This window comes from Argiope bruennichi, chromosome 8, assembly GCF_947563725.1.
Source record: "Argiope bruennichi chromosome 8, qqArgBrue1.1, whole genome shotgun sequence".
NCBI classification, from domain to species: Eukaryota; Metazoa; Arthropoda; class Arachnida; order Araneae; family Araneidae; genus Argiope; species Argiope bruennichi.
Window position 1 is genome coordinate 107,889,604 of NC_079158.1, and position 27,996 is coordinate 107,917,599.

Here is a 27,996-nt window from a genome sequence, read left to right on the forward strand (position 1 = left end):
ATACGATGGGAAAATTTTCAGTATATTTATATTCTTTGTACAGTTGGAAGACCATACCAATATTTGTAATTCACGGAGTTTAATAAGCGGATATTTTAGAAGCTTTATTTAGTTTAGAAGCTTTGTTTTTTCCCCAGGCTGTTACAATATTTTCTAATTGAAAATTATTGAAGATTCACTTCAATTGCAAAATGTATGTAAGTTATCGTTAAAGTGTAAATTTAGTTATTTCATAGAATTCTTAGTTATTTCATAAAATAACTGATCATTATTCATCAGTTGTTTTACAAAATATCTAGTTTTTCCATTAAATAACTGATCATTATTCATTAATTACTATACAGAGTATCTAATTATATTTAGTATCTACTGATCATTATTTATCAGTTATTTCATAGAATATCTAGTTATTTTATAAAATAACTGATCATTTTTTATCAGTTACTTCATAGAATATCTAATTATTTGATGAAATAACTAGATATTCTTTGAAATAACTAGATTCAACAGATTTAACAGTAAGACATATAAAAAGTAATATACGGAATGAATTGTTTGAATCTAAATATGATGTCTTAAATTTTGGATTTTTTTTTTCCAATTACACTATGTTTACTTCAAGTATGTAGAAAAAGCAACAACAACTCATGTTCAAAAATCAACAAACAATCTATGATAACAACTTATATGTTACTAAATATTTTACTATATATTTTTTTAGTAAATTCTGAAATGAAAATGTTTCAATCATTTTTGTCGATAACCATAAGAATTTTCTTATTCTTTTAGGAGCACCATTCTCTTGTTCATATACTGCATCAAAACATGCTCTCCACGTGAGTTCGAAATAATTTTTTAATTAATCGTTTGGCTTTAAATATTTGGTTTCTTTGAAAATAATTTTACTGCTTAATATTTTTATTATGTTATTTTTAAAAATGAATTGTTAGTTTTTTAGAATAACGTTCAATATCTAATGAAGGTTTATATGAGAATTTTTGTTCTTTTTTGTTATTAATAATTTTTATGTCTATTAGTTTTGTCATGATGTCGTTTGAGAAAGTTTGATTTTTATAATACTATTTAGTTAATTAGTATAAATATTAATTTTTCATTCTTAGAAAGTATAAAACGATCACAAAACTGACATTTTAGGTATATATCACTTGAAGCAGTATAATGATGAAATATATAGAAACAATTAATCCTAATATTCATTTTGGAAATTTTGCAATTTTTGGATTTTTGAATAGTGTGGTTTTATGATCCTAATATTCTGATTTTAATAAATGTTTCGTTTTAAGCAATGAAACAAAATATAAAGTAAATTTATCTTGTTTCTGCAGATATTTTTAATAGATTTTATTATTTTTCGTTAATTTTATAAGATATGTACTATCAATATTAATTACTTTGCTATTCAAAAAAATACTTTGAAAGCAGTCGTAAATTCGATATTTTAAATTCACTGCCAATATTTTCTTGTATTTATATGTTAAATAAATTAATATTATAAAAACAAGAAATTTATAAGTTTAATGAAAATAATTTTATAATTTCGAATGACAATTAAGTTAAAAATTTGTTTTGAATAATCCTTAATTAAAATTTTAAAAAATTTAATTCGTATCTTCCGATAGAATGAATAAAATAATAATTTTATTTATTACTGTACAAATTGTTGTGCTATTTATTACTGTGCTATTGCGGGCAATTTCAATACTTTATATTCACTACCAATATTTTCTTATAATTTTCAAAAAAGCAAGAAATGTATAAGATTAAAGAAAGTAATTTTATTATTTTGAATGAAAATTTAAATAAGAAACTTTTTGAATAACTTTTGATAAAAATATTTAAAAAAAATTAATTCGTAACTTCTGATGAAATATAAGGGATAGTAATTTTATTTATTAATTTACTAATAAAAATTATTTCTTTTCTTTTCTGAACATATATTGTTAGTTTTAATAAATCAACAACATTAAGCTGAAATCATTGTGGTCTCATTGGATGCTTCTGCAAATGCTTAAAATGGAAAGGGTATAAAAGGAAATTGTTTACCACTTCCACTCTTTTACAAAAATATCTCCAAAATTGCCATATTCAGCTGAAATTCATGGTAATATTCTGAAGGATTCTCTCCCCAGAAAAAAATGAAGGAAATTCAAACCTTTAGTCTAAAATACTGCTGCAGAAAACATTTTAAGCTTGATTCGTTTATCTTTCACTATTTCTGAGATTTTCCTCTTAATTATATAGCAGCGAAAACATGGACGCATACAAAAATATTTAATATTGTCGCAGCACGCATGTGTCTAAACGTATTACTAAAGCAAAGAAACATATTGTCTTAAAGCACAATTAAGGTGTACGTACACACTAGAAGATTTTTTTTTAAATTTTAACTTTAAAAATCCAATTTTTTTACAGTAGGTCATTAATATATGTTTAAACACATTTCAGTGAGAAAACACCATATTACACTAATTATTCATTAATTAAATAATATTTAATGAGCTAATTAGCGTATTTTTTGAAACATGATATCTTAAATTCTAATTTGTACAAACACACAATTCTAGTTGGAAATGATGCTTAATATTAGTCTTCATGTTGTCTGCCTCAATAAAGTTATAAAAAGATATAGTTTTTTTTAACAATTTTTTCATCAAAATGAATAGAAAAAGCGAGATTTTTTCTGTCATTTTAACTTTTAAATAGCTATTAAAAATGTATTTCTATAAATATATCTTTGATCGAAGCACAAAACATCCGCTATTTCATACAGAATATTTTGATATATAAATAATTGTATTTGTTTAATTTTTTGTTGAGTTATGATTGTTTGAATGAAGCAACATAGCGGACAAATATCATTCTTCATAAAATGAGTTTAAAAAAAACCGTAACTAGAGTATTTAGTGAAAGTACCTCAAGAAAAATAATTATAACTCGAGAAATATTTCAAATATTGACGACATCTTGGTATCGTTTGAAAGCTAAAAGATCAGAGAACATTATTAACCAATAAAAACATATTCAATATTTTGAACGATTTTCGAAGTTTCAAGTGTGTACATACACCTTAAGAAACAATTTAAAGCACAATTTTTAAATATTTTCATTATTAGGGAAAAAATCCGACGAAAATAAAACTGGTGGCACAAAAATAATAACTTTTAAGCTTTCAAAATGATTTTTGTGCTTTGATATACTTTGAAGTTATTTAAAAACAAGCAGGAATGGTAACCTCAAAATTTTCTCGGATACTCTCAAATAAATTTTTTATCCACCCATTCTTCATGAAATAGATGGGATAGATGAGATTTAGGAAAATATCAAGTTCAAATGTTTTGATGATTAAAATTCTTCCACTATACTTAATATATGAGAAATTAAAAAAGCGCTAAAAATTCTGCAAACTTTAAATTAAAAATCTAATTTAAATCTTTCACTTCCTGAGCATTACGTGATATATTCGCTACTTTTAGATTTGTGGCGGATTGGCAATGAGAGAGGATAGAACCTGAGAACTTGTGGTACGCAGCACAGTAACATGACCACAATACAAAAGCAGTTGATCGTGTCGAGTAGCTGTTAATTGGCTTATAAGCTTTCACCACGGGTTCAATAATTTTCTGTATAGGGTCTGCGAATGTTTTTTGCATTATTTTAGTGACATATCGAACTTATGTGGCATCTGGGGCATAATGCCATTATTTTGTTCCTAGTTTCCATTATTGTTTTAGAAGGGGTAAAATTCAACTAGGATATTGTATTATTAACTCCTTGTATCATCTTATATCTAGATTATTACATCTATTAACTATCATTAGTAATTTCTTTAAGACTTCTGTCCAGGACTCTATACACCCACCTCCCTCCTCTCCTTTTCCCTTTTGTTCCAAAAGCCACTTCAACATGTATGTGAAATGTACAGAGATTTTTGCCTGTGTAAAAACATTATCATGTTAAAAAATATTATAATAATTTCTGTGTATGTCGTTTCTTTTAGTGGTTGTCAAAGAAGAAATTCTTTGTGTTAGTCTTTCATCAATTAACTTCTCCATTTTAGATTATTTCAGGGATATTTTGAATGCTTAAGAAATGAAACGTTGGATGAAAACATAAAGGTTACTCTGGTGTGTCCTGGTCCAGTTTTTTCTGGTTTAGTTGAGAGGTGTGTTACGGGAAATGGAGAGGTATGTTAAAAAAATACATCAATTGACATTATTTAAATTATATTAAGTTATGTGGAATTGATCTTAAGCAACTATGTGTGATATGTCTCCTGAAAAAATTTATAAAAAATGATATGATCAGATTTAATATTTAATAATTTCTTTTTATGAAAATTATACATTTATTTCATCTCAGTATTACAATTTTAAAATTATTGAAAGCAATAAATAGTATTCAGAAATCGAAATTAAGAAAAAAGCGCACATCATTTTAAATATCAGAAATATTTATTTATAATTTCTTATCAATTTTGTGTTCAAATTCAATACGAACACATTTCTATAACACACAGGAACAAAATTCTTGAAGAATACATTATTCTATAAAAAATCTATTTTAAGAACAGTTATCTATACTTATAATAAAGCTCAATGTGTGTGTGTGTGTGTGTGTGTTGGCTCTCTACAGGCCAGACCGTTTGACCTACAGCTACCAAATTTGGTACATGTATACCTTGGAGGTTGGGAATGTGCAACTGGGGTTCCTTTTTTCGAATTTTTAATTAGAATTTAAATTATTAATTAAAAACTAACCTTCCAGCCAAAAAAATCTTCCATTTTCCCCACCGCCAACTTTTCCGCCAAAAAAATCTTCCATTTTCCCCACCGCCAAATGAGTAAGGCTTCAGTTTTTTTTTCTCCCAACAGTAATGAGGCTAGGGTTAATATTTTTCGGCGGATTATTTCAAACGATTCTGTTTATTTTCTTAATGTTTGATGCATTTAAAATTAAACATTGTTAATGAATCGATCTTTCAGATTCATTCTTACGTACTTTTGAATTAAAATAAAACAGAATAAAGGAAATTAAAAATTTCTAATCCGCATAGCGTTACCCCAACTGGCGTAGAAAAAATCACGTACATGCGTTACGTAACTGGCGTTGAAAATTCACGCATGCGCATTGTGTTCTGAATTCCGCATTGTGTTGACAATTATTATCAACAGATACGGACTGGATTTAAATTATTTTTAGGTTCGTTGTATGCTTTTGTAATTAAAATGTATTTATGTTAGTTATATATTTTTAGTATATGCTTATAGTTTTATGTACATCGTTTTTTAAGTAGTTTTTTTAAAACCTGTTTTCAACCGTTTATTTTAAACGATTCATTTTATTTTCTTAGTGTTTGATGCATTTAAAATTAAACATTGTTAATGAATCGATCTGTTCATGATGAATCTAAGAAAATTTTGTTGACAAATTCTTGAGATATTACATAAATTAAAAAAGATTCTTTAGTGCCCATAAAGTTTAAACGCTGAGTGACTCTATTTTCAGTAATCAGATTATAAAAAAAATGCTTTGTTTCAGTAAAAAATATTATTATATTAATTGAAGATTAATTCTTTCCACTTTAATTTAAAGCATAAATTCTACGGGTGCTAACAGAAAATTAGAGAGATACATATTACGTTATAACTGAAGGCCTTTATAATATTATGAATGAATTATATGACAATCAAAATTTGAAGTTTTAAAATATTTTGATGAAGAAGCTATTAAAGTAGGAATTGCATAAAATATTTAATTATTAAAATTTTAACGAACATTAAGGTTGGCGAACCGGCTGGTCGCCAAAGGCGGCTAGTCTTAAATAAGAGATATACTTGTTAAAAACATCATAATAGCTAAATACTATTATGAAAGGTTAGCTAATATCCCGGCGTTGCTCAGAATTAGGGTAATTTCATGTCTAATATATTTGATATGAATACAATTTTTGTATAAAGTATCGTAATCCACCTATTACAGTTAGAAATGTTTTTTCCTAGTTAAAATAAAAATATCATTATATCAGACGATTTTAAAAACTTCAATTACTTAATAAAAGTACATCAAAACTTGTACATAAGTATTGAAGAAATGTCTTATTAAGTACTTTGTGCCAATTAATTAAGGAATTATTTTTCCGTTATTAAAAATATGAAAATAAATCAAATGAAAATATTTTTTGAAAAAGCAAAAATATGAGAAAAAAAATGGCAGAATAATTCAGAATTTTACCATTGCCCTAGCAATGGAGTATCATTAAATTTCCTTATTTCAAAATCGTTTGCATCTATTATCATATTTTGAAAACTTGATAAAATTTGAAAGCGAAACTGCAAAGAAAGGAAATTGGAATTACTGAAGAGGTAAAATTTTGAAAATGGCAGAAAAAATATTTCTTGTGGACTGATTCGCTCTGAAGTTACTACGGAAATACGGCAAATCTTCGATTAATTTGAGTACTTTATTAACTTCGGTTAATTGAATAATAAATTAATTTCGGTTAATTTAATATAAACATTTTTATTTTGAGAAGTTGGCAGTCATTTTTCTCTTGTCGTTAAATTATAAGTGTGCAAGGTTTTGTTGAATTTGGCCTATCATTTAGTAGAGAATTTGGAATAAACATACATTGTTATAGCGGATTTCATTTATATTAAAATTACAGATTTTATTATAATTAATCCGTTAAATAATATACTTCCGTTAAATAATATACTTCCGTTAAATACTAAAATATTCTAATTTTATTAGAATTTAATAAAATTACATTTTTTTTTCTTTTAGAAATATGGGCATAAGCAACAGCCAACTGATAAAAAAATGTCGACTGAACGGTGTTGCGATTTAATAGCTACAGCCATTGCTTATCAGTTAGACGAATGCTGGATATCTATGCAGCCAATTCTTTTTACCTATTATATGGCACAATATATTCCCACCATATTTAGAACGTAAGTATATTAAGTACTTATAAGTAAATAGAATTCATTTCTTCTTACATTATGAGTATCTTCAATTACACTCCTGCTAAAAAAAATAAGGAACGAGAAAAAAGCGACGTACGCAGGCAAAATGTCGAATTAAAATCCATAATTTACATATGAGGCAGAGGTTGCATCGCCGAATGCAAATGGGTGATCAAAATTAGCACAAAACGCAATCCAGAAGTCACACCGTAACACCTTAGAAAGGGACTTACCGGGGGTATGCTTCTGTTCACAAGCACCGATAATTCCACGAAATCTAAGATGGTCAAATCGAAAAGCATGAGTAGAAGAAATCATTTGCTCGATGAGATACGTCGGAATGCTCTCGGTATGTTACAATCTGTTGTTGCCGGAGTGAATGTGCCTCGTAATGCCATCCATAGACTGTGGAACTATTATCAAAGGGATCAAAACTCCAGTAGAAGACATAGATCGGAAGCCTGAGAATTACCACATCGTCAGACGATCGCTGTCTGCTGTATTGTACCAGGCCACGGCGGACACTAACAGCTAGACAGTTGGCATCGCAGCTCTCAGCTGATGCAAGAAGGCCCATGTGCGCCAAAAGGCAACGTCGTGATGTTTCGGATTTCCGCTGTGTGACAAGGTGGTCACGGGTACCTCCACATCACAATTTGGAATAGTTATTATAATATTTTGATTATTTATGGGGGAAGTAGGACTTTAATGGAATTACGTTGCACGTGCCTTTTACTATGGGGACTGATTTAACTTTTTTGATTCATTATTTTCAAAAAAATCCAGAAATTTCAGCGTGTATCTCATAGTATCTAAGGCCGAAACAGGAATAATTTTGAGAGATTTTAATCCACCAGATTGCTAACAGAGTTAAATTCTCAGTCTTTTTTACAGACGGAAAATTAATGTAAGAGTTGTCGATTACAGCCCTAGGTCTTTTCCTAGAGCTGGGCACAATGGGATCATATTCTGGCATTTGAAATAACTCGTTACAAATCTGGGGTAATTTTTTAAAGAACTTAATTGATGCTATTTTAATAAATTCCGAAATAGGTCCAATTTGGAAGAGGAAGTATTTTCCTTCTGACGTACCAGGCGCATTAACAATCTTCATCAGATGTTTATTTTGAAAAACTTACAACTTCCTCATGTTTTGGGCGGAAGTGCCTCTCACCCCAATTTTGGGAGTCATACATCAACACTGGTTTTAATATAGCTTTGTAGAGCAGAAGCTTGAGCCTAATTGATAGCTTGCTCCGTGGAGAAATTAAGCTGTTGAGTATAACAATCATAATCTAGCTTTGGTGAGGGTCGCTTTAATACTGCACTCCAAATTGTGTCGCACAAAATGCATGAAAGGTGACTGTTCGAACGAAGTCCCATCGTTTGTGTCTTTGTCCTCAGTGCACGTCAGAGGTCAGTTACATTGAGCTTGTGAGCATAGCAGTTGGACACTAAAGCAGTGGGGCCACATACTGTTTACGGATGAGTCTCGATTTAACACCCAGAACTATTCCAAGAATATGGTATAAGAAAGGGCAAGGATATGGCAAGAGTCAGAGACACGCTATTGGGCTCCAAAGATTGTCGAAAAGGACGATTAAGCCTAGTTCCGATGACCTGGAACAGTTTGCTCTCTTTCCCCTCTCTTGTGGCTTTCCAGGTTACTTTGATGTCTGTTCATTTTACCGACAATTTGCAGGAAGCTCCTGACCGACGTCCACAGGCGGGGGTAGTCCTACAACGGATCACTTGGCAGATTTGCGACCATATCCATAAAGGCAACAGGCCGTCGGAATGATATTTACATAGGTGGCAGCTTACTTGTCTGGGAAGGCATAGCAGAGAACACAGGAAATAGTCTTCACGTGTTCGCTGGAGTTTCTGTAACAGCTCCCCGATGCCGCGACGTATTCCTACATCCTCTTGTGCTCCTTTTTATCACTGCAATCTGTACTGATGCGATATTTATGGACTATAATGCCCACCCGACCAGAGCACGATTGGTGAGGAGATATCTGGAGAGTCAAACCATTCCACGTGTGGCATTTCGGTATTTAAATACTTTTTCTGCAGTTGTATTTATGATTCACTGCATGGTATTTGTCTTTATTTTCAATATTTAAATAAATTGCTTTGTTTGTAATAAGAAAGTATTGCTACTCGCTCAAAATAATTTAGAACTTATTTTCCGTAAAATGCATGAAACAAAGTCTTGTAAATAAATTTTCGGTATTTATGACTACGTCATTCTAAAACGAGTGAAACGGCATTCGAAAAATGCAGTTTTACTTTTATAAGAGGTTAGTACAAGTTTATGATGATGTAGTAATTTTATCTTTCTATTTACTAGTAAAATATTAAATTATATTAACTTTTTCCTCCTTCAACTTAAATTTTAATGTGTGAAATGTAATATTTAAAAAAAATTCTAACAATTATGAAATTTTATTACTGATTTTTTTTCAAATACATGATTTGATATAAAAATGATGACTCAAAATTATTTTTATTACCATCTTTAAAATATAATAAAGTTATTATGAACTTACACTATACTTACAATATGCATTTTCTTTAAAAAAAGACTACTCCGATTAACGGAAAATACAAATTATATTAATGATTTCAATTAGAATATATATTATTTTTAGTTTTTAAGCATTTTAATATTAAAACAAAATATTGTATATTACTTTTCTTTAAACTTTTACTTTCTACAGCTAATTTAAGCAGATTAGTTGCAATACATTTAATAATTACGAACTTTTCTAATTGGTAATTTAATTTGAATTAAATTGAAAATTTAAATTGGTAAACGTTTTAAGAAATTTTCTATATCAGAGATAATTTTGTTCATATAAAATTTGAAGTTAAGTTCTGTATCTTTTACATAAATGTTTCAGCAATAAAAGAAATAAAATATTTTAGATTAAAATTTTGCTGAATATAGCATTTTAATTGTGTTCAGATACCACTCCCCCCACCCCCACCCCCCAAAAAATATCTCTCTTGCGTAAACATGAAAATTTCGTTTCTTTAAAATCCCATGTTTAAATTTCTAGACTTTTAAAAAAAATTGTATATGAATTTTTTTAAGTTGCTATATTTAAAAACATGATTTCAGTCATTTATATCTTTGTTAAATTTTTGCATACTTTTCATTTTCAGATTCATAGGAAAGTTTCTCTTTAATAAAGAAAGAGTTATGAAGATGAGACAAGGCCGTTGAAATTATACCTATTAACTGTTCAATGTATGCCTTTTAATTAGTGACTTTTTTACCAATTATTTATTGAGCATATGCATTTTGATTTCTGATATTATATCATTATTTATTGACATTATGCCTGTTGATTACTGACAATAAACTTTTTAAATATTGACATTATATTATTTAAATATCTAACTGACATTACATCTGATGCGGAGTTTTTTTTCATAATTTTATTTTTCTGTGTAATTATATCAATTCTGTTAAACTCTGTCAGTCTGTAGAGTTTTATGCCTTTCGTTATGTTATTTTTCTGTTATATTTATATTCTCATTTTTTATGTTATATAAAAAAAATTCAGTCTCTTTTATTGTTTAATCAATTTAAAAATATTTATTACTTGAAAATAAAATTGTTTTTAAATTAAATTCAATAGAATTTTGTGCAAACGACTTCAATTTTCTTTGTTTTTTCTTGGTGAATTATTTTGATCTCTATATTCATGTTGTCACAAAAATAATAATGAGACAAATAGTAATTTTATCGTTTTCATAATTAAAGAAAAATCTTTATATCTGAATACTAAAATTATATATTTTAAAAATATGGAATTTAATTCTAATTACATCATGATTCTATCAAGGATTAAAATCTATTCTTATTTAAAATCTGTTATTTTTTTTATAGAAAAGCCTATAATATTTTTATTAAAAAATTTATTACATTCTTTTTCAATATTAAATACCTAAAATTTTAGCCGTGGAAATATAATAAAATAGAATGCTTAACGCTGTTAGATATTTAATCACATTTTCTAAACAATTATTGCATTTCTTCGAGAAAGATTATTTCCTTGACAAAAGAAGTGAGATGATATACAGCTTTTGAATGATCTGTTATAATTAGAATTATTTTTCTGCACATTTATGAAGTTTATTTAATTGAAAAATAATTTCTTTTTGTGTAAAAAACACACACAAACAGAAACCTGATGCATTTTCACTGAAAAAGGATGTCCTTATTTTAAATTTCGCATGTATGTATTTAATTTTATTCCTATCAGAATTTCTGATTATTGCCTGTATAAATTGCGCTTTAAAAGTAAAAACTGTAATATTCAGGATGCTTTAAATCCCGTGCATATGCATGTAACATGTTTTTCTAATATTGGGCCTACAAGAAGATAAATTTTCTATTGACTTCAATTTATTTTTCCGCTGGAAGGCATGATATATACAATTGGACCAGTGAAAACATGTCTTTTAGCACCGAGATACAACAAAAAAAAATCTGAGTTCTTCTCCCAAAGCTTTTACTGAGTGATTCTTATAGGCATATATTCTTTTATAAGTGTAATAGATATATTCTATTATAAGTGTAAACTCAGGAAAGAGAATTTTAGGTACCTTTGGAAGAAATGCCTTAGGCGTCAGGGGTATCCCTTCGCTTGCATTGTGAGGATTACATGGTCATCAACTGTTTAAAGTGAGTGTTAGAAATAATTAAATAAAAATTGGAAATTGAATCAGGAAATAAGAGATGAATGTAGAATAAAGTAATATGGGCTAATTTAAAATGAAAAGAATTTAAATTAGATTAATAGATTACGTTTTAAATTAGATTAATAGATTAGGTTTTAAATTAGATTAAGAAATATCATTGCATGTGTTCTGTTTTATTATATTCAGAATTAATGAAATTCTTAATAGTACAAATATAATGTTGTAGCAGTACGAAATGTTTATTGTTTTTAAAAGTATGGACTAAAATTTGCAAATTAAAAACCATTACATTTCTCATCAACAGAGAACAGCGAGATTGAAAATGGAATATATTAATTGATTTTTGTTATAGGATTCATTTTATTATCATTTTGCACTGAGAATTGAAATGACAAATTTGAAAAATAAATTTCATTTTTATGTTTAGTTACATTTATGATAGTAATGAAGTCAAAATTATTAAAAGGGCTAAATTATTAAATAAAAAAAGTAGGCAAATGCTGAAGACACTGCAACATAGAGGGCCCTAAGACCTTGGAAGTTCTTTTTTTCATTATTCCAAGTAATTCAATTTTGTGCTTTCATTTCATTTACATGAGCAATATTCTAATGTTTTTTGTTTGTTTTTTCGAATTAAAATGTTGTATTAGAATGTTGTATTTTTTTGAGTTATGAAATTTGCTAGCACATCCTCATACTTTACTGTTAGCTGACTGACGCAGTCGAACTTTATATTAGACTATATAGATTGATTTAAATGTTTCCTTTTTTTTTATTTTTGACAAACGATGTTAACAAAGTTTATTGCAGCTTTTTAAATTTAAAATTACTTTTAAACTCAAATTCTTTTTATTCGTAAAATATTAATGCTAGCTTCTTGATGGTTATCAGTTTTTTTTATTTTTATTAATTAAATGATTGACTAATTATTATTTTATTAATATTTGCTACCTGTAATAAATTGCACAAAGATTAAATTTAAATCAATGATATAAAATATACTGTTTCAAAAGGTATGAATGAAAAAGTGATTCCGAAATTTTCATTGTCTAAAAGGTTCGACAAAGCTTAGTTCGGCTCTGGCTATTAATCGCTTTTTCTCTATTTTAAACAGTATTATTATATTAACTCTTGTATGAGGTATTGAAAGTTGGTTAAAATCAAACTTTATGACTGTTAAAATTTTTGTTCTTCACAATGTGATTTGAATCGATACAAATGGAGGGGGGAAAATTTATGTGTATATTATTATGACATGGAAGTAAATTGCTTTGATGTCTATTCAGATTTTTTTTGTAACTTTCTGATAATATTTCTGTTGTTACTTTTCAATAATCTCACCATGGTTTTTGAAGACAGCACATTTATTGGACATAGAAAACGAAAAGAACACAGGTATTGACAATTACGCACACAGCATCTTGTTCGCGGGAGGAATGGTACCGGAACGAAGCGCCAGAAGCGTAGTCACACAGATATTCCTACGCGAGAAAAATAGTCCGCTCGCTTCATCCCAACAATTTCTTGTTTCCAAAATATTATTTTTTTTATGAATTTATTGCAAATAAATTTTCTTTTAATAACTATGTCATTTTGTTTATTTATATTTTTTAAATGTAAGGTTAAAAGAATTTCGGCTTATTTATGAGAAAATAATTTTTATTAACACAAAATGCCCAACAACACTGTTATGATATTTTCACGATTTTGACTGACATTGAGAATCTCCAAAAACATCGCGGAGATATCGTTGTGGTGAAAGCTTATAAGCCAGTTAACAGCTATGCTACCCGAGCAATTTCTTTTGTATCGTGGTCATGTTACTGGGCTGCGAACCATAAGGTCCCAGGTTCTATCCTCGCTCATCTCAATTCTCTACATTGGTGACCCGGACGTGATTTAAATACGCAACCTTCTGATAGCTCATCTCAATCCGCCACATCGTCCAATATCTTATGATAATAGGGATGCTTTTTAAGGAAGTAGGAAATCATTTGACATGATTTCCATTAATGTTTATCAAATGGATCTAAAATGGTGTGATAAACTTTAAATATAGGTGATACATTAAGAAACAAATCGTTTTCACAATATAATATGGGGGCCACAAGCTCAAAAAAAAGGGGGGGAGTCGCTAGTAGTACTCATTAATGAGACTGTCGCCACAAGCAGTTGTGACAAATGTCTCTTTGTTGATGAATTTGGTAGAACAAATGTGTTAATCTGGTTTAATAGAATACAAGTTTGTATTAAAATTATGTATTTGCACTAAATTTGTGTTAAAACTATGTATTTGCTATGTAAAACTATGTTTATAACGATACAATTACTGCAATATGTAAAGCGTGAATAGCTTCAGTTGCCAAATACGGCTTTTGAATAATTACTTTAAGCACTTCAAAATGTTAATAATGCATTCTTTTTTCTCCAGTATGTGTCATTCTTCGCACATGTATTATTTAGGCACTGTATTATTGTCAATTTATGTTTTATGAAACATGTGTTTTATATCTTTTAGGATGTATTCGTTTCTTTCATTTCACTTAATTGAGAAGAACCTCTTGTGGTTTTACCTTCTTGCGAATACTTTTCCGTTAGCCGGGCGCAAGGGAAAAATCGCCAAATAATGTAGAATTCCACCAAATTTCTTACGCCAAATTCGCGTTTGGTTCACAATTGGCGACATTTGCTCCGGGGTAACGGAAAAGTAGACTTGCGTTTATAATCTCATATTCAACTGTAAAAATAACTCGTTTCTATATGCATATCCTGTTCTTAAGGTATTCTCCAAAATTTTGGAATTATATTTACTCACTATACCATATTTTTTACTTACTATAAAAGCAGCAGAGTTATAAACAGAGTTCAGTAGATAATTTTCTCAGAATAACCATCACAAAAATGTTCTTCTTTCAGTTAAATGAATTTCTATTTTTACTATAGAAATATTATTGTTTTGAAACATTTAATTATATTGCAATCAAATATAGTTAGATTTTTTTTAAAAAAATCAACGGAAAAAATTATATGAAAATTAAGATAATGCTGCAAAAAACCTAATTTTATAAATTTTAAAGCGTATAAAAATATTTTTCCTGTCGTAATATTCTCTAAAGTTATTGAGAAAAGAGCTAAAAATTTTGATTAGTTTATTTAAATTAAAAAAAACTATTAATAATTTCAAAAACTTTCTCATAATGGGTAATTGTTGACCAAGAAGTAAATGATTGTCTAATCTTCTTATACCTATTAACAAAAGTTTTAATTATGCATGTCTCAATTTACTGATAGTATTGATTGATTTTGAATATCATCGTGCCAAAAAATTAAATATTTTAACCAATGGGGGGAAGTCTCCGCAAAACTTTCTTGCATTACCTCTAATAAGGTTATCATGCCAGAGAACACTTTGGATGGCATGAACTTACGAAATATTAACTATTGGAGTGAATTAGCATTTTTACTGAATCTTGTGTCATTCTTGGCGAGTTGGTGATAAATCCTTGGCATGCCCTTAATAGTGTCCAAAAATGGAATTTGTGCTTTAGGCACGGTTTGCTCAACTGATTGAAACAAAATTTTGACACAAAATTGCAGTCGTAGTCACCAAATCCCATAAAAAATTTGTTATAGCGTTTTTAAATTAAAGCGTTTACATGTTTCTGAAGGTATAAACCGAGAGACATTCAATCTGTCTCTAGATTTGGCTCAAAATTTGGCAGTTGTTTGCTATACAGGTGTTAAATCTGTATCCCGAATCTTATTTATACCTCTCTCTTTGTTTAGTAGCTCTCGTGCTAACTTTTATTCGAACAACCGGACAGACGAACTTCCACAGAACAGATTTCATTCAAAATTTGATAGAAATATGAAAATTTAGTGTAAAGATCACATACCAAATTTCCACCATCTAGCTCAAAGTGTTTTTGAGTTATCTTTGTCACAGACAAACAGACGGACGACATACCAGATTTTCACCATCTAGCTCAAAGTGTTTTTAAGTTATCTTTGTCACAGACAAACAGACAGACAACATATCAGATTTTCACCATCTAGCTCAAAATATTTTTGAGTTATCTTTGTCACAGACAAACAGATGGACAATTTCCAAAAATGTATTTTTCGAACTCAGGCAAGTCTAAAACGTGGTGATTCGTCAAAATCTCGACCTCGAATTTTTTGACGATTACTATATTTTGTCTGTACTATGTATAAGAAAAAGTAAAACGGCGTTGGATTTAAACCCTGATAGGAGTTTGGCGATATACGATTATCGCCAACTGTAACGAAGTATGCAAATTGCTGTTTCATTCCAAGGTTGGTCGTTTCTTGGCAGCAAGTTTCAGCTGCCAGCTTACCTTCCTGCATCTATTCGCTGCCTGGAAATGTATTGTATATACACTTTAATCATGGAATTGGCTACATTTTTGTGGATATTTATTTTCCTCTCATTTTTGGCAGGCATCTTTTTATTTTTGCTTTACGCCGACGCTGACTTAACACTTTTATTTCATCATTATTTAAATCGCCAAAGAGGTAAGTTCCCGCTTTCTTACATTTATTTTACTTTTGAAATCATGTATTTTTTTTTTCAGTACACTTGTTATGTAATGAAAAGAATTATATTTTAAAAAATACTTCGAAAGCCGCAGATTGCAATTTTACAAATTTAAAAATAAGAACGTCTAGTAAGGAACATTACAGCATATTGATCTTTAGGTTCTTTTTGTATTTGTATTATTTCTAAAAATGTACTCTTACTAAAATGGCTGCCATAACAATTACAAAAAATTACTATATCAATCTGTATAAAAATTGGTTACTATGTTTATATTTATCGGCACCATGTGAGTGTATATAACCATAGCAACCAAAACAACGAAAGATAGTTTTGCTAAATATTCTTAAACATATTTTTAAAAATTTGTTTGAGAACAAATTGTTTGAAAATTAAACTGGTATCATCGAAAAGCTAATTTTGCAAAATTTATATAGCATTGTAAAAATTATTTCTATACAATAACAGGTTTCAAAACTGTTGACTGAAAATATTAAAAATTCGAGTAATTTTTAATTAAAACATATTCAAAAATTTCAAAAAAAAAATCCTTTCTTAATGAATGACTAATACACAAGAAGAAATTCTGAACCGAATTCGGTAACTCCTTTAAATCCAGCGTTCTATTCTGTAGTTAATTTTGTATTAACATTACTATGGTTAAATAATGAGATAGAATATTCAGATATAAAAAATGTATTAATATTAAAATAGACTTAAAACAATTGGAGTAATATGATACCATCTTTAATTTCCTATGTATAATATGTTTTATAAATCAAAATTATAATATTTGTGTTGACTGGAAATAGATTATCTTTTAATTTCTTTTCTATTCAAGAGAATGAAATTTTTATTTCCTGTGATTGTAAAAATTGATTTTTTTTTTTTTTTTTTTTTTTGCGTAGTGTCATTGGGAACATAAAAACCGTAATAAGATATTATAGTATTCAATAATTATTATATTTTTGATCTGTAATGTTTATTCATGAATTTATTACAGTCTTTCAAGCCGGAAAGTTATTTTCGTTGTAATAATTTTCTATATTTCATAGATTTACCTGATCTACATTAGTTAAGTTATATTAACGTCCCGTTTTAAAGCAACACTAGGACAATTTTGGGGTGGGCCCAAAGGGGTCAGATGACGAGGACGACATCTGGACTGGCACCCCTTTCTTCACACCACACCACACCGCACTATCGGGCGAACGTTTGCCCCGACGAATTTGGAGTGCACCAAACCCGCTTACACGACGGTTCTTCGGTGGAATCGGGTCTCGAGCTTGAAATATTCCGGTTCCGAAGCCAAGATCTTACCGCCAGACTAAAGCGGCCCCCTTACTTGATCTAGAATTTTTATTCTTGTTATTGAAAACCGAATTTTTTTCAAAGGCATAATCATTGGCATCTGTCCAACCAAGCAGTTAGTTGCCTTAGGTAGGTCAAAGTAGTTGCTTATGGTCGCTGAGCTTAAGCGGCGGTCCAACGACCTGCCACCTCACGGATTTGGTCATAAATCTGACATCCAACCCACTGGGGGACCACACTCCCCCGTCGCCCGTGGTACGCCTGTAGTACGCCTGTAGCTTCCCGCAAAATGTCGGTAGATGGATAAACATCAAAGAACCGGAAAATTTGTTTGGGCTATGGGGGGGAAGGGAGTCAAAGAAACTGAGGGTTTTGAGCGGTCGAAAGGGGAACGCGTGCCGTCTGAAGATTTCTCTGGTCGTGGGTCCGCTGCCACAGGCGAGGGTGGAACCACGAAGGAAGGGTGACAGTTTTATGACCACATCTGTGAAGATCATCCGGCCGTTGGACCGCGGCTTTAGACGGAACCGCAGGAAGCCAATAAGTTATTAGGCTGGTTGCTAAATAAATTTGTAAAAAAGCACAAATTTTATAAATTTATTCATTAGAGTCACAATGAGTGTTTACATAATTATTAAAATCATTATTAGAAGAATTAAAATTAATTAATTACTTATAAAGTATTAGAATTATAGTCATTCATTTAATGACAAGTCCTGTGAAATAATTTTGGATGTTGTATTTGTTTGATACTTATCCCTCCCTGCTTATAATTCATTATAATAATATTTAAACACTTTAATTTATAAGTAAAAATATCATTAACCAATAATTAAGGTAAATTTTTCAAGAATTTCATTATTTTAGTTAGGTTTTTTTTCGTACAGTATATGCATTTAAAAAATAAGTAAATAACATACATCTTTACACAGAGTAAAATAAAATTTATAAAATAAAAAAAATCAACCGACTTGTTAAGTATTTGCTATTGTTTGATTTAAAAATTGGCTGAAATATGACTCTAACTGTTATTAAACCAACGAGAGCTATCTCTCTAAAACTTGCTCATACACTCTCTAATAAAGGTATTACCCCGAAAATTTCTTGCACAGCATTGGCGTACAATAGTTACGAAATATTAACCTTTGACGTGAACTTACTTAGCCTTTTTACTGAATCTGTCGTGTCATCCTTGGCGAGTTATTTGGCGACAAATTCCTGGATTGCGGTTAATGATATTCGAAAATCGCATAATTGCACCGATTGAACATAAATTTGACTCGAAACTAAGCTTAATCATAAAGTTCCGTACCAAATCTGATATATTTAAATAATTCCATTTTTGAGTTATCGCATTTACGCGTTTCTAAAAGTACGGACCTACAGACAATCAACCTCTTGTTGGATTTGGTTCAAAATTCAATAGATTATAGATGTTAATCCTGCTACTGAATCTTATCCCTCTAGGCTCTCTTCGTTTTGTAGTTATTGTACTAAATTATGCTTCAGACAGACAGAGTTTCTTTGAAAACATTTTGCTTAAACTGTGATGAGAATCAGCAAATTCGGTACAAAGACCGTATGCTAAACTTCATCCGTCTAGCTCAAACACACAAAATTAGCTTTGTCTTTGTCACAGACAAACGAACGAACATTTTCAAAAATGTGTTTTTCGATTTCAGGATGGTCTAAAACTTAGAGATGCCCCAAAATTTCAAGTGTGAATTTTTTTGACAATACTTTTTCTATACACGAATCCAAGAAAGTAATAAGTAAATATCAACATATAGAATATGATAAAATAAAATTTATGAAGTAAAAATAATTAGTCGACTTTTTAAGAATTTGTTTTTGTTTGAATTAAAAATTAGCTAAAATATGAAACTACAAAAGGATTCTGCAAAACCTTTTAAAAAAGACGCTTCGTAATATGCTCTGCCTCGTACAATAATATACCTAAATCCATCTCTAGGCACAATATTTCTTTGAAACCTTCAAGAACGCTGAATATTTTTAGAACTATATCATACTAATTAGATTCACCTATGTTAATTATTTCATTCCTTATCTAGTTATTCAAAGCAATAAATTTGTTTGAAAGAAGAATATGTGATTTCCCAATAGAAAATATCTATATTTGTAAATGCACCGATTTCTCAATTGCTTCAAGGCAAGTATCATTGAACGGTTAAGCAGAAATTATCTACAGGGGCAGTTAACACCTATTCCCAACTGAGTTGAACATTCAATGAGCAATTCCCTTTCTCCCAACTGAAAATTTAGTTAAACATCTGATAACGACAGTTTCCGTCTCTAAAAATCAGAGCGCACTATTGATTTTTTTTTTTTTTTTTTTTTTTTTTTGTCGTTAACTGCTGGATGGTTAGTCTTTCCGAAGGTCATTATCCCTCACAGCAATATCTTCGGAGGACTAGGAGTTATTTTCTAATTGGGTGTTATTCGTCTTGTCAATCAAACCTTTTAAACCCCTTCCTTAGATTATTTGGTCAACGTCTTAGACCCTCGCCTCATCACTAGGGGGCGCTTTCGTCGACATCGGCCTTTTTGCTTTGTTTATGGGACACTTAATCAACACTACTAAGGCATCAAAAGATTATTGTGGAAAGTATATGTACATCAATTTAGTTACCAGAGCTATCGATGTACTTCATATCTCATTTACAGCCTTACTGAATTTTTACAGTATTAGAACTGCATCTGCTATGGAGTAAGTCAACCAACTGACTCTCCGACCCGCCACGAAGGCACACGGATTTAAACCATAAGGCTGAATGACCGGACTGCCGCAACAGCAACACTGGCGGGAACTGTGGTTGAGTTCTAAGGGCCATCACTGGCCACGGTACAACCCTTCCCGAAGGAAGTACGTCCCGTCATCGATGGGAGGAGTCAGATCCCCCCACCTATTTGTCTACCCTCCAGAGTGACTAGATCCAACCACCATCTCATACTCATTTCGAAGTACCTCTCCGGGGGTTTCTACTACGGAGTAAAACGGTCACTATTGCCCCCATTAAGAGTAGTTAAATCAGAGATCGATTATGCTCCAATCTTGTTTTGACATCAAAGAATAGTTCTCAATAAAATGATCGTTAGAAACTCCCTGACATAGAAAAGTCGTATGTTTGCATCACTTAACTGCTTTCAATTAACTTAACGCTGCATTTTCAAAGCTGGACAAATAATTGGCGATAAAAATTTGGATACGTGCATGGAGCCCAGGTAAAATTATTTTGGTGAATGGAATCGTAATTTTAGTGTAAAAATGCTGCATCCTTCGAGATTATACTAAACATTTATGCTCCTGCTTAACATTGTGTTGTTTATAATAATGAATGATACATTTTATCAATAGATTTCCGCAATAAAGTTGTATGGATAACTGGTGCTTCAAGTGGGATAGGAGAACGCCTTGCTTATACTCTGGTAAAATTAGGGGCAAAATTGGCTCTCTCTGGTGTAAATGTTGAAAGATTAACAGCCGTTGGTGAGCGTTGTAAAAGTAAGCATTTATTTTAACAAATTAAATTTTTCATCCCTCGCTTTTATTAAATATGAAGCTACTTTTTTTCACAGTATTAATTGACATTTCTATTGGTCAACGGCAAGAACAGATTAAACTTATCGGCACACTACAAATTTTTGAAACACTCTGAAATTATCATCCATAAATATCTCGGCATTCATAGCTATTTGCAATTTTATTTTAAAATAATATTTTCCGAAATTTTTATTACAATAACTGAATTTTTATCATTAATAATTTAGTTTTACAACTTCTATAATAGTTAACATTTATAATTTACTTATCTAATTTTAATAAGTAACAAAGATGCTTTAAGTTCGGGAATTTAAAATTTCCCTTTAATTTTCATGCGCAAATGGCCCAGAAATAATATCGAAAGAACTAAAGGATTCAATATTTAAAAGGGCATGTTTATTTGTTTTTCTTTTTAACAAGAGAATGTCGGTCGGTGTCGAATTGCACACCGAAGCTATTTAGTTTGTTCTCCCTTCAGCATTTTTGCTGGGAATTTGAAAATTTTTCATGAATTTTAATCATTTTCCATGGTGATTACACAGAAAAAGTTTTGTGGTTCTAGGTTAATTAGAAGAGATTTTACAATTAAATATACCTAGAACGTCAGCTGGTGTCGTTTCAACACCAATGCAATTTATCATTATAAACAGCTGTCGTTCAAAAAATGATGTTTCACCAAGTAAAACAAACTTCCCAAAGTACTATCGCACATTTGTTTGAACTTGAATGCAGTGTTATTGGGTTCACAGCTGAAATGAATCAATTATTCTAAAATTGTTGTGTCTAAGTGTTTCCTTACACAGCATTTGCTTATCTGCACATAAAAAAAATTCATTCTATTTTCAAACCTTGTGCAGAGCAGAAATCCTAAAACGATGGCTCATAGAAAAGGTCTAAGTCCTGATGAAATTGCTGATTTGTTGCAAAGGCTTTCTGAGAATGAATCGGATAGTGGTGAGCTGTCTTGCCCTAATTTAGATTCCGATGAAGACATAAGATTGCGTGAAAGTGACTGCGAAAAATCTGAAGAAAGTGCAAATGAGATTGATAATATTCCAGTAATAAATACTGAATTTAAAGGAATTACAAATACGCTAAAACGCAAAAAGTGCGAAATTAAAGAGTATAATGGAAATGCAACTAACAAAATGTGTCTCTTGCATGAAAATGGTGTACGGAAAATGTACAGGAAAAATTGAATATCACCGTACCCATTGCAAATAAGGTATATACAAAACATTATGCATAAAAACAATAAATAATGTTTTAAAAACTTGCATGTTTACAAAAATTATGATTTTGCTTATTATACTAATATTTATGAATATTATTGCTTTATTTCATTTTACAAGATTAAGTAATTGGTTTTTTTTGCAGTTTTTTTATGTCATAATATATGATAATTACATGAAATAATATTAAAAAATCTTAAAACCAAACCTTAATCAAATAAATCTTAAATCAAAAACAGTAGACCTGCAGTTATTTAATTGTTACAATTATTTTATATATTTTATATCGCGGTGTCGAAACGATATCGGCGGACGTTTAAGGGTAATTGAAATCCCGGACATTCTAGTGTTAAAAAATCTCTTTGGAAATTATCGTGAAATAAATGAGAATTATTTTTCTGCACAGCATTCAGCATTCGATAATTATTTTTCTACACAGCAGTCATAAGATCAAAAAGAGAATTAATGTCGTTATTTTGCAAAAAATATCTTGGTCATAGTTCTTTTAGAGAGCATATTTATCTCTCTCTCTCTCTCTCATACACACGCACATCTTTATTATTAGTAGAGATGATGTTAAGATTGTAAAAAGAAACTTTGATGAGTATTTACAAAAAAAGGCAACTTTATAAAGAATAACAACCGCAACGTCCTAGAAGGACATGTTATGAAAGTAATTTTTTAAAGAGATCAATAAGTGCATTCGTAATGAAAGGAACCACAGTGCACATTTAAATATATGTAAAATAAATTAATAATCTTTCCTCGTAAAATTAACAAATGCATTCCTATATTTTACTTTTAATCATCAACTAAATCACAAAATTTTGAATATTTTTTGTAAATATCTTTCAGTTTTAATTATCATTCAGATAACAGTTATTCTATACTTGGTTTTAGTTTTAATGGAGCCATTCCAATTTCACTTTCTAATTTTTTTTTTACGTCACACTAATTTTTTTACAGAAATAATAATTATTCTATTCTTTAAGTTAAATTTAAAATCAGTTGGTTTCAGTTCAAATAAAGCCGTTACTTTTTAAATTTTTTTACATCAAAATAATTTTTTTTGTAGAAATATCAAATTGTGCGGCAGAAGACATTCTATTAGTACCATTTCAAATAGAAAGGTTTGAACTGCACGATGAATGCGTAAAAAAAGTTTTAGATCATTTTGGTCAGGTAAGCATTTGAACGATGTGGAAATGTAGAATAGATCACAGACTGTTTGTTTTTTTAATTCTTTTTTTAACACGAAATAGTTATTTTCTGTTTCTGATAAAAAGCAAAATATTCCAAAAGATCGTTAACGAATTTAAAGGGTAGGGCAGGCATACAGAAAAATATCACTTTTGCTATAGAACATGGGATCAGAAATACAAAGCGTTGGTTCTCAGTGATGTAAATAAAAATTAAAAAAAAAATACTAACTAGATAGTGCACAACATCGATTTAATGGAATATAAATTTATAATAGCCAACAACACTGTTTCTTGAATAATAACATACAAAGCGTATATAGCTTCAGACGGCAAGCTCTTTGAACAACTATTATAAATACACTAAATGTTTGTTATTGATCTTGCCTCCAACTTATCCTATACTTATTATGTTGGGATATTCAATGTTGCTATTATACAAAATATTGTAACAAAATTTCCGGGTTCGTTTGGATAGTGGAAGTTATATGGTGTGGAAAACGTTCAATCATCAGGCGGCAGTAGAAAAAAAATAAAAAACAACGACGTTTATTTACACGAAGACACACAGAACAGCACAAAAACGACAACTATATACAGCACAGAGAAAACAATTAACTTCAGCCGAGACCTGCACACAACAAGACTCTACTGCAGACAGTAGAGCACAGCTTAGTTCAGCACTAGCTTGACTCCGTCGCTGCTCTGCTAATCTATGGAAGACTTGTTCTTCACCGTCGATTCCGACTACTCTCCTCTGGCAGCTGCAGACTGCCTCCTTTTATAAGTCTCAGGAGGCGGGGCTAGAAGCCTCTCAACCAATCAGGAACGTTCGAGGCGTATCTCGGTTCCCAATGGACTGATCGGGAAAATTCTGGATGTTTCGGGTATAATCTATTTTGGCACCAAAGTCGCCAAATTTGTCGCCAAGTCGCCAAATGGTCGCCAAGTTTATCGCCAAGCTCTGGTACCTCCGACGCGACACCCGCACTCCGTCCAATACCGATGACTGTAAAACAGTCTTTCTGATGATGGAACCAACTATGCTGAGAAGCAGCATTACAGATTCGTAACAATATTTTGTTGTATTCTTCCGCAATTGTATTCATAAATCTTATGCTATGCTCTTTGTCTGGCACATTTTTTCTTTTGTTTAACTCGCTGACAAACAACATATAGATTGCCCTTTGTATTTCCAATCCAGTGTTCTATTGTAAAAATGATGTGTTTTAAAATATTTGACATATTTTTAATAGATGTGCACGACATTTTGAAAGATTTCCTGCTAAGAAAAATCATTACAAATTATTACTCTTAAATAAGTTTTTAATTGTAATCCTATATGTTATAATACTTTATAAATTTTTATCCCCAAATGCGTATCATCTATCTGTATTAGTAAACGCAAATGAAACTGCCAAACAATTTTAAAAAAATAGTAAAAACTTAATTAAACTTTTAAATCTAATCTAAAAAAACTGATTAAAGATCATATTTTTTTACGCCAGAAATAAAAATGTAGTGAATATTAACACTTGACGGAATTTCGATTCTCGCGTAAATAAATGCATGTTAAATAATATATTTAATATAAAAGATTTCTTTATGAAAAATATTATAAGGTGCAAAATTCGTGAACTTTAATTAAAGTGGCATAATCTTTTGTGCTAATTAATTTTAAAATATTGCATTTTCTGGAAAAATTATATGGTCCCAAATTATTTTTTAAAAACCTCAGAAAGTTAATTTTTTTCATAAATTCTTAATAAAGTTCAAAGAAGTATGAATGTCGTTGGGAACGAGACTACATCTAATAGTTTAGTTGCCTTGTTGGCAGCATCTGTTTAAAATTAGTTTTTTTTTTTTTTTTGTGAAAAATAAAAGATGTCGGTTGATGCCTTTCAGTCTAATTTAATACCTATAAATTAGCAAATGCCAATTTAAGAATCTGCTTACGATATGGAATATGACAGCTAACACTTTGAATACTGTATTTAAATTTTCTGTGGCTGTTTAACGTAATTAGTGAAATTTTGTATCAATTTTTAGTGACAATTTTATATTTAAAAAGATAATTTTTAGAATCAATAAAGTAAAGAAGCTGTTTAAAAAAATATCTCTTTTTTCCCCTATGCTGTGTTTATTTTAATTTTAATTTGCTAAACGAATTTTAGGTATTCTTAGGTATTTCTAAGTTGTTTGTACCCTTAAGATTGCGCATGTGCATTAGAAACATAATTTTCAGTTAATAAAAAAATTAACTATTTCATCAATTGCCATAAGATTTTCATTATAAATTTTCTTATACTTCATATTGTTTATAAGCAAAATTTTAAGAAAATCTACTCAGTTTAGCAGAGTTTTTTGGGGTAAGAAAAATCGACACTATTGCTTTATTTATGTATATATATATATATATTTGTCCAATACCTTTTCTACTCATTTCATTACAATTCTTAGAATCATAATTAAGTTTGAAATTAAGCATATTATCTCGATTATCACCAATAAGTGCATGGTAAAAGAAGTCAGCAAGTTAGATAATGGAAAATGGCGTTTTATTTCGCAAGAAAACGTGAATTAGAGGTAGCAAAACACAACCGAAGTATGCACAAAGAATGGCATTTGTAGAAACCCGTAACACAAGCAGGTAGCAAATCGCTAGTTCGAAAATAATATCTCCAAAGTGAACAAAGCTCGTTCCTCAAATATAACTTCAGGGAGAGAATAACTCCTCGTGTGAACATTTCGTTTTTTTATATCTCTCAATAGGATATGCAGTTTTTTAGAAAGATCTTCAGATCTCGGCTTCTAATACAGATATCACTATAATTCTCGTATTTTCCAGAACTTCCTTCTTGTTGTTAAAATCACAAAATACGTCGCATATTTGCCAAATGATTGCCAAGGACGGGGGATGTTGATATTGATATAGATTATCATTGCAGAAAAACAATATTGTAAATCCATATCAATATTTTATCTACTGAGAATCAATCCATCAATATCTACTACTTGAGATTAATAACTTAGATTATATTATATCTTTCCACAGATTGACATACTGATCAATAATGCTGGACGTACACTCAGAGCAAATTTTGTCGATACTGATATAGCAGTCGATCAGCAACTATTCAATATAAATGTTTTTGGAACAATTAACCTGACAAGAAAAGTTCTAAAACACTTCTTGGAGCGCAAGAAAGGTCATATAGTTATTAACAGCAGCATTACAGGCAAATTAGGTAAAATATTTTTTTTCTCTCAAATATTTTAATTTACTGATTTACCAGGAATATGCACATTCTTTTCTTCGTAAAAGTATCGAATCTAAAATTATTCATTTTTAGGAACGACTACACTTAGTTGAAGTGCTTATCCTTCGTTCTGTCTCTATACTATGGGTACGCAAATTTTTAAACAAATGAAACCCATTTTTTTTTTTTCAGAAACCAAATCTATAGCGACCATTTTGTTATCTGCACATTCGATTTCTTTCAGAGATGAACAGAGCACGTTCTTTTCAAAAGGGTTTCTATGAGATAGAAAGAAACTTTTGAGAAGAAAAAAAAAACATTCATTATTAAATATAATAAATGTTAAACATAATAAAATGAACTTTTGTGAAGAAACAGACACATTCATTATTAAATATAATGAAAGCGACTTTTGTGAAGGAAAAAAAAAACATATTCATTATTAAATATAATAAATGTTAAACATAATAAAATGAACTTTTGTGAAGAAACAGACACACTGATTATTAAATATAATAAAAAAAATTATGAAGAATAAAACATATTTATTGATGAATATGATAAATGTTTACTTAAACAATAGCGAACAGTTTCGAAATTGATGCGTATGCTCATTGAAATGAACGCTCATAAAGAAAAAGGACTTTTGATTAGGTGGGCGGGATTTGAGTTACAGCATGGAAACTTAAGCAAAACCGCAGATCGTACTCAAAAATATAGTACTTTTTTTTTTAAATTTTTGAATACAATATTTTTGATTTTAGGAAAATCTTTATTTTTTAGGAATGCCATATTCCTGTACATATTCTGGATCAAAACATGCATTACACGTGAGTTCAGTACACTCTTTGAAATGATAATCTATTTAATTTTATAGATTAGATAGATTTTATAGAATTACTTTTATAGATTTATTTTTATAGATTTTAGTTGTTATTGATGATCATCTGGTTTGGCGAGAATGTTTGTTGTTATAACCTTAACCTGATGATGTGCATGATTTAATAAACCAGTGGCAGTTGTCTCCCCAAAACTTTCTCGCATAATCTCTACTAAACTTGTCGTACTAGAGAACGCCTTCTATGGCATTGGGAGACAATTGTTACGAAATATTAACTCTTGGTGCGAATTTACCATTTTTACTGAGTCTGTCGGTCATTCTTGACGAGTTT

At 29.9% G+C, this 27,996-nt stretch overlaps 2 protein-coding genes across 2 annotated transcripts in view; both read left to right on the forward strand.

Moving 5' to 3' along the window:
* The window catches only part of LOC129981264 (dehydrogenase/reductase SDR family member 7-like), a 29,180-nt gene extending 18,644 nt beyond the window's left edge, over positions 1-10,536 (forward strand). The window contains exons 5-8 of the mRNA XM_056092035.1: positions 790-836; positions 4,089-4,205; positions 6,805-6,971; positions 10,158-10,536. Coding sequence (XP_055948010.1) covers positions 790-836; positions 4,089-4,205; positions 6,805-6,971; positions 10,158-10,218 — 392 coding nt within the window. The 3' untranslated portion in view covers positions 10,219-10,536. The remainder of the gene's footprint in view (positions 1-789; positions 837-4,088; positions 4,206-6,804; positions 6,972-10,157) is intronic.
* A 5,458-nt stretch (positions 10,537-15,994) lies between these two features.
* On the forward strand, positions 15,995-27,681 carry LOC129980720 (dehydrogenase/reductase SDR family member 7-like). Its single transcript, XM_056091103.1, has 5 exons — positions 15,995-16,238; positions 20,948-21,094; positions 23,441-23,547; positions 26,620-26,812; positions 27,608-27,681. The coding sequence occupies exons 1-5, from the start codon at positions 15,995-15,997 to the stop codon at positions 27,679-27,681; spliced, it is 765 nt and encodes a 254-aa protein (XP_055947078.1).
* Positions 27,682-27,996: the final 315 nt, after the last annotated feature.